General features: G+C 36.3%; 1 protein-coding gene across 11 annotated transcripts in view; it reads right to left on the reverse strand.

Annotated features, from left to right (window-relative positions):
• Positions 1-8713, reverse strand: part of ANKS1B (ankyrin repeat and sterile alpha motif domain containing 1B) — a 1163098-nt gene that overhangs the window by 771377 nt on the left and 383008 nt on the right. For all 11 annotated transcript variants that reach the window (XM_027775658.1, XM_027775657.1, XM_027775654.1 and 8 more), the window contains exon 10: positions 4098-4263. In XM_027775658.1, coding sequence (XP_027631459.1) covers positions 4098-4263 — 166 coding nt within the window. The remainder of the gene's footprint in view (positions 1-4097; positions 4264-8713) is intronic.

Raw genomic sequence — 8713 nt, forward strand, 5'->3', positions numbered from 1 at the left:
TATTCTACTTTGTTTCTAGAGGAATTACTCCAAAACAAAAACCTGACCGTGTCACATCTTATGCTAAGCAGACATAATTTCTGAATGTATTTTTCCACACCTCTAATCTCTGCACACACTGTTCCTTGCCTGGGGCTTCCCATCAATCTAACTATCTAGTTCTTCCTTCATTGAGACCAAGATCAGGCATATCTCCTCCAGCAAGCACTCATCCACATCCCTGCCTTTCTACCCTCCTAGAGGGGTAGAATAAACCTAGTCCTTAGATTTATTGCACTCACTAAACTTATTACCCATTGTTTTAACACCTTCTAAGCTCCTAAATGTCATGACTTCATTTTCATATTTTTTAAGAGAGTTTTTGTTTTGTTTTGTTTTGTTTTTTTGCTATAGGGCTCATGCACTTGCCAGAAAGAGAGACAGAATGGGAAATCACCCTTGGGGGGGGGGGAATCGCCATGCTGCAGTCCCTTGTCCTCTATTCTCCTCTTGGGATCTTGGGCATTCACGGACACTGACCTGGCACGGATTTAAGACACTGGGTCCAGGACTTGAACAGCAATCAACTACATGGGAGACCACTGATGTAACATGTCATCTGCTGCTCCCCCTAAATGCCATGACTTCTACATTTCACTATTTTTTCTGTAAAATTTAGCACAATACCCACAATACCAGAGGCGCTCAATAAATGTTTATTAAATGAATGAGAAACTATAGGGTAGTTATTCATCCAGTTCAATTTAAGGACCTCTAAAAGACTCACATGCACCAAGAGATGTCTGCACACTTGGAAGTCCAACCTTTCATCAATAAACGACTCCATTTAAAAAGAATATGTCAATAAATCCAAGAGAGCTCAGTTACTTCTCTGGGTTCATCAGTTTAGTTAGCTAACTGTGAGGGGAAAATGCTGAAGTAGAGATGAGTCTTAAGGAACGAGGCATAGCAGTGGGAGAGAGTGGGAGGTAACACAATCCATGTAAGGTCTTACTCAAGCTCCCAAGTGAGGTTAAATAGTCCTCCTTATTGCTCCCAAAGCATTCTTTGTAAAACACTATCTTAGCATTTATCATACTTTTTTGAGTTTATTCATTCACCTGTCTCCCTTTGACTCAGGGCCAGGGCTATGCCTTTTTGGAAAATCAGGCAAATATATTACTTTTGTCACATTCTTTCTTTTCCTCTTGCAACTTTATTAGACATGTAAGCACTTGTTAGTGTACCCTCTAAGTCTCTTACCTTCTCTTTTATAGTTTCCAACTCTTTGTGCATCTGTGCAACTTCCTAAAAATTTGTTCTAGTTGCCTGATAATTGCCTAATTATTAATTCACTAAAATCTCTCTTCAATTAAATCTAATCTGTTATTCCACCCATTCACTGAGTTTAAATTTGGGGTTTGTGTTTGTACATTTATTTTCTTGATATCTAGAAGTTCAATTTTTTTTCTTCTCAATATGCTAAGTTTCTATTCCCTGAAATACCTTCAAACATCTTTTCTTTTTAATGGAGCGTTCATTTTATAGTCTGCATCTGATACTTCCCATATTGGGAGACTTTTCAGGGGTGAATCTGTTTTTTCTTGTTTCTTTTGGTTCCTGTTTGGGGTTCTTTTCCTTGTAGGTTTAATGACTGTAAACTGCTGGTTTTAATAGGAAAAGTATGAGAATAATTTGGGACCTAGCAAGAGAGTATATTCCTCTCTAGAGGAATTTCATTTGCTGTGCTCGGTGCCTGAGCATATGTTAAACTGAACTCACACTGACATGTTTTGGACCAACTAGGTGATCTGAATTTGGGGTAAAATACTTGCGTGAAGGACCAGTTTACAATAGTAACTCCCAGAACTTTCTTCCTTTGTTTTTCTCACGGTAAGTTATCTTTCCTTAAAGTCTCCTTGGAATGGGAGATATGGATAAAATTACTGACTACTGTGAGGGAACAGCCCTTGGAATCCAACCTCTATGGAGGAAGAATTTCATATTAGAGCCCCCATACCCCAGTAAGCACAGAGATTTGTCTTCCATGTCCCCACCCACAGAGGCCCTGAGCACCAAAGTTCAACCACAGGTTCAGCTAATGCTCAGAACAGAAGTGGCTTTAGTGCTACACTGGCTTCCCACCATCAAAGTTTTGGCCTATTTCTTACTAACCTATTGATAAAAATAAGTTCCTAATTCAGATATGATTCAATTTATGTAATTTTTTAAGAGAGATTTTTGTTCTAGGGTGCATGTGTTTGCTGGAGAGACAAAGAGTGAGAAATCACCACCACCGGGAAGGATGGCCACACCACAATCCCTTCTCTACTCTCCTCTTGGAATCTTCAGCATACATGCACACACACCTGGCGTGAGTTTAAGCTACTGGGTCCAGGACTTGACCTTTAGTCGACCATGCAGGAGTCAAGTGATGTAACCATTATACCACCTGCTGGTTCGCCAATTTATATCATTTTATTGTCATATTTTGATGCTCTTCAGAAGTTTACTTTTCAATATTTTCATCCAGCAATTTCATTTGCTGCAGGAGAGTGAGCTGAGCCTGATCAGTTCTGTTACCTGGGCCCATTTCTTCTTTATCCTTGTATATACAAGAAGAAGCAATACATGTTTTCTTAGACTGGCTCAGTATTAACTTCTACCCATTCTGCTCTCTCTTTTCATTCTTTATCTTCAGTGGCTTGCTCTACCAGAAAATTTCTACAATGTCTAAATTTGATGTAGTCTTACTTACCCTAAAATAAACTAGTCATTTTCGTCTTGTATCTGCTTCCTTCTTATGTTGCTATCATAACACTTCCTCTTCTTTGGAAAGAGTAATCTGCATTCTTTATTCTAGTTTCCTTATTTTCCATTTCCAGTGTCTTACTGTTAAGTTCCAGAAATCTTTTTCCCATGTCACTTAAAAAATTTTACTATTTAGGGACTAGCAGATAGCGTAATGGTTAAGTTGCTGGACTCCCACATAGTCAAATGTGATTTGAGTCCCAGACCTGGAAGCTTAAAACTCATGCTGGGTGCATGTGCGTGTAAGCTCAAAATCCTGAGAAGTGAATGGAGGAGAAGGGATTGTGGCGTGGCTATACCCCTAGGAAGTGCTTTCTCACTTTCTGTCTCTCCAGGAAGCATTTGATCCTATAGCCAAAATCTCTTAAAAAAACAAACAAACAAACAAACAAAAAAACTTACTTTTCTAATTTTGATCACCAAACCAAAATAAAAGTCTATCTTCAGAACTTTCTTACAACTGCTTTGTGACATTGAATATATTGGCTACCCACCTGAAACTATCCTTATTAACTTTCATGTAATAACCTGTATTCTTCCTTAAAGGCAATAAAGAAGTAACAGAAAGCAAATATTTAAAATATTTGTCTAAAAATCTATATTCAAGCACAGGCACCACCATTTAGTGATCTTAAATAAAATACAGCATCCATGTTCTTATCAGTAAAGTGTTAATAATATTTTCCATTCTTTGTTTACTAGTAGTTCATTATAAAAATAAGTAAAATAGAAATGCCATAAAAGACCAAAAATATACAAAGTAGCTAAGTATACTTTGATATCTTGGAAATGGTGTAACAGAAAAATATATTAAGGGGCAGGCAGGTGGCATGGTGATTAAGGGCACTAGATTCCCACATAGCTGACTGTGGTTCGAGTCCCAAATCCGGTGGCTTGCTTTCTCACTTTCTCTCTCTTTCTCTCGTTAAATTTAAATAAATGAATAAAAGTTAAGAAAGAAAAAAGAAAAGTATATGAAAAGATTCTTGCTACAAAACTGGCTTTGAAGACCTGAAGGATCCAAAACTTTATCGAAGCTTACCTGGAAGATTTTTCACTACTAAAGTTTATAAAGTGTCTTCATGAAGGTAGTACCACTTGCATGAGGGTTCTTATCAGAAAGTTAAGAGATTTTATATAAAAACTCTCTGATCTACCTGGACTTACTTGCAAATGCAAAAATCATTATGGTCTATGTGGGTGCTTTACCTTTGACTAGATAGTGGGAAATCAAAATGTTAATTATGCCTCTTCCCATATACAATCATGCAGCTTGAACTGCTCCAATTATAAGTAAGAAATATTACCAGTTCTGGGGGAAGGTGCTCTTGCAATTTCTAAGGAGCAAGGTTTCTTTGTAACAGCTGTGTCCATGAGCTCACATAGAAAGTTCTCATTTTCTGAAGGATATGTATCCAGAGAAGCAGATGGTACAACTTCCATAGTATAATTCCTCTTCTTTGGATAGGACTCCTGAAAAGAAAAAAAGAAAAGAAAAGAAAAACAGCTTTATGATAAAGACATAGCTTTCTATGTCTTTAATCTATTAAAAAAAAAGAAGAAAAAGAAAAAATAATCAGGTTTATCAGTGCTTCCTGTTGAATCAGTTGATGATTCATCTTTTTGAATAATTTACATAATCATGGAAGCCCAATCCTACCTGTGATATTTTTAGAATGGTCCTTCTAGTTTGGTTTTCTGAATTTATTGCTGAAGGTCATATAATAAGTTCTCTTTATAATAGATGTCTGTTTTCTAGTTCTGGTATAAACTGCTGTTTAATCGATAGTCATTCTCAAGACTACTACTTCACCTGTCTCTTAGAGATAGTCACATGACTGAACTTTGACCAGTTAGATATAAGGAGGAGTTTCCGAGGAGGTGCCTGGAAAAATATTTTCCCCAGAGAAGAAGCTTGCAAGGAGGCTCTGACGGAGCTGAAGCCATCCTTAGGATGCAGTTTTGATGTCTGGGGCTGGACAAGCATTTGGGGACTGTAAGGCAATAAGCCTTACATAATAAGCCTTACATAAAAAGCCAAGAATGTTAGAAGAACAGAAAGAGCCTGAGGCCTTGATAAAATTATTAAGTTGCTCAAATGAACCCAGGACCAATTTTTCTAGGCTTCTTAAGTAAATATAAATGGTCTTATGGTTTGAGCCAATGATAATTGGGTTTTCTGTCATTTAAAGTGTTACTCTAACACACTATTTTTATATTTGAATACTGCTGAGTACTAAGGCTACTCTTTTTAGGTTAGGATAAAATTTAGGTCCAATTCTATATTATTTGTTCTTCAATAGATTCTGAAAATTGGAATTTATTTAATCTCAGGTTCTTTTTTTTTTTTTTTTCGGTACATAAGGCACTAATTACTCAGCAAATATTTACTGGCAGTTTTTATACAAGGTGAGTACCCCTTATCTAAAATACTTGGGACCAGAAGTATTTCAGATCTAGATATTTTAGATTTTGAATTGTTTTCATACTACATAATAGCATATCTTGGGGATGAAAGCACAATCTAAACACAAAATCAATTACAGTTTCAAATGTTCCTTATATACATGGCATCAAGGTAATTTACACAATATTTTTAATAGCTTTGTGCATGAAACAAAGTTTGTGTACACTGGACCATACAAAAGCAAAGGTGTCACTATCTCAGCCACCAATGGGACAATATATTGTTGTTGACCATCACTATCATTTCTGATTGGGGAAATGGGAAGGTCTTTTTCCTTTGGGGATTCTAAATAAACTGTATGTTATACATCTCTGTTTTGACTGCAACCCACTGGTGTCATGCCAGTAAAAAAATTTTGGAATATTTCAGAGTTCAAATTTTTGAATCACTGACACTCAACATACAAGTAAATATGAGGAGACTTTAAAAGTTTCATGGAAAAGTGGAATTCAAGTTTTTTTGGTGTAAAAAGTCCATGAATATTCATGAAATCTATGCATAGTTTTTCCATAATATACATTTTCCATGAGCTTTTGGATGACCCTTTGTAGATGCACCAAAATAAACTCACACTTACCTCCATTTTTCCATAAACTTATAAAAATATCTTCACATGTGCAAGTGCATGTGTGTGTGAGAGAGTGTGTGTAGACTGTGCTACCCGCTAGACACTTTTCAAAGACTATAAGATGTAATCCTTGTTCTAAGGAAGTTCACAGTATACTAAAGAAGGAAAACATAATCTGTATAATGAATTTTTCAATCATCTCAATCATATGTTAACCATAGTAAGTATATTTCACTATGAAGAAAAATTAAAAGAAGAAAATAAACTCGTTTTTTAAAATCTTCCAAGAGTTGATAAAGATTTAATATGAGCTCCCACTTCTTCTGCAATGATATGTACAGTACTGTAAAATTCAAGGTCAGAGTAATTGCTTTCAGACCATACCAGACCCTCGCACATCAAAGAGTCAATTATGTTCACTCTGCTCTTTTGAAAGCAGGAATTGGGAGTAATTTATTTTTTCAACAACAAAAGGTGACAGAATAGAAAGCATCCCAAGGAAAGCAGTCAAGATGGTATATGAGTTAAAATCCATGTCAGAGAAGAAGTTAAAAAAAAAAGACAGTAGTCTATCAAGAGAAGCCTTACAGTTGAGTATTAGTATTCTCAACGTATTTGAAAGGCTTTCCCTCCAAAGCTAACCCATAAAGGGGAGCAAGAGGGAAACGTTATTCTAAAGATCTTAAAGGCAAACAGAGACTAATGTTTATAAGTTAAGGAGGGCAAATTTGAATCAATATAAAAAGAGGTTTTCTCTTTTCTTTTATTATTCCAGAGAGTGGATGGGAAAGAGAGAGCAGTCACACTGCAAACCTTTTTCCTCTGAACTTCCACCCTGTCAGAATCGTGGACACACATGCATGTGCCTAGCATGTAAACTGCAGGGGCTGATACTCAAATACTGACCAGTCATTTTAGATCTGGTTTTGCTTTGCAAAGTACTTAATAGCTATGCTATAGGGAAAGCTGACAAAACAAACAAACAAACAAACAAAAAAAAACACTATGAATTAATAACTGCCTACCTTTTAAAATAAAAAAAATCACTAATAAAACAAGTAGTTAACAAAGAGCCTAACAAAACAACAGAAGGGACTCTTCATTACCGGAAATTGTTCAGCAGAATTAGCTATTGGTGAAATTATAGACAGGATACATTGTACAGTGCATATACCAGATGGCTGTAAACTCCATGAAGGCTGGAATTTGTCTTGTTCACCACTCCATTTCCAGAAACTAATACAAGTTCTGCCACATAGTAGGTCTCAATAAATGTGTACTAATCAACTGAATATTCTCTGGTGTCCTTTAAACAAATATAATTACTAGTTAGAGAAAATTTATGTCTTTCTCAGATGTAAATTATTTTGCCTTTCAGTTTTTCTATTATTATTTGCTGCTTTGCATACAAAAATGAAAAACCTAGATCATATGAAGATTGTAAAGAGCCTGAAAAAAGGAGTTTCTTGCTAAAATCCTACTTTATCCTTAAATTCAAATAATAAGATCAACCAATGGATTTGGTTAAGTTGATTTTACCGTATTTATAAAGAATCATGAGGACCTTAAAAGCCTTGACAACTACTTTGAAATTTAACCACATAGGATGGGGTTATTTTTCCTCCAAAAACATAAAGTATATATATTCATTAGAGAAAAATTAGAAAACATACAGAAGAAAAAGAACATGAAAATCCAGAATGCTAAGATAATGGTAACATTTCGGTGTATATTGTCCCAGACAGTTTCCCTCTATTAAGGTTATGTGTGGACATGTGAGTGTGTGCAAAGCAAAGAAAAACTATTGTAAATAATGAAGCGCTCCCTCTTCTGCTTTCTAAGGAAGTGCTGGAATTCCTCAATGGAATAAAGGTTTTTGTAGTATCTGAATTAGCCGTAGTACCCTTCTTATGGAAGGTGAGATTCCCAAGGAAGGAGACAGTAAAACAAAGATAGTGAGCTATGCTTTTGTAATCAAATAGTTCATAACATCAAAAAACAGGGCCAGGTAGCAGTGCAATGATAATGTCTAAGCTCTCATGGAAAGCTCACATGCTTCATGTCCACAGGCCTTCCTGTACATATCAGCTGCACCCATGTGCACCCTTGGCCTAGGCTGGCTGAAGTTGGGGCTGGGCTGTGGTGTGAAGATCCTGTTGAATACTTCTCTCTCATGAAAGAAATAAATTAAAAAATATTTTTAAAAGAAGGGCACTCATAAAATATCTGATATATATACCTCTAAAGAAGATATACCAGGTTGGGACCAGCAGTTAGCATAATGGTTATGTCGCTGGACTCCCATGTAGTCGACCACAGTTCATGTCCCAGACCCGGTGGCTTAAAACTCACAACGGGTGCGTGTGCATGCATGCCCAGGATCCCAAGAGGAGAATGGAGAAGGGATTGCAGAGTGGCCATCCCCCTTGGGGGGGGGATCTCTCCCTTTCTGTCTCTCTGTCTGTCTCTGTCTGTCTGGTGAGCGCACATATCCTATAGTAAAAACCTCTCCAAAAAAATAAAAAATATATATACCAGGTAATAAAAACTAATCAGAATCTGTGTGTATCCATAACTCAGTTTAAGAGATAGAACATTAATTACCACTATATTACTAAAACAAAATTTGTCCTCATGTTCCCCTTTCCAGTCCTGCCCTTTTCCCTCCTCTACTTGGACTAAATCCTATACTAAACATTATGTTTACAATTCTCTGAATTGTTAAAATTTAACTATATATGTAATTATCAACAAAACATATTTTGTTTGTTTGTTTTGAGAGGTTTTTGCTATAGGGCAAAAGAAAGACACAGAGAGACAGAGAGAGACAGAGGGACAGAAAACGGGAAATCACACACACACACACACACACACACACACACACACAC

The sequence above is a fragment of the Tupaia chinensis genome, unplaced genomic scaffold (assembly GCF_000334495.1).
Source record: "Tupaia chinensis unplaced genomic scaffold, TupChi_1.0 Scaffold000054_1, whole genome shotgun sequence".
Classification (NCBI taxonomy): Eukaryota; Metazoa; Chordata; class Mammalia; order Scandentia; family Tupaiidae; genus Tupaia; species Tupaia belangeri.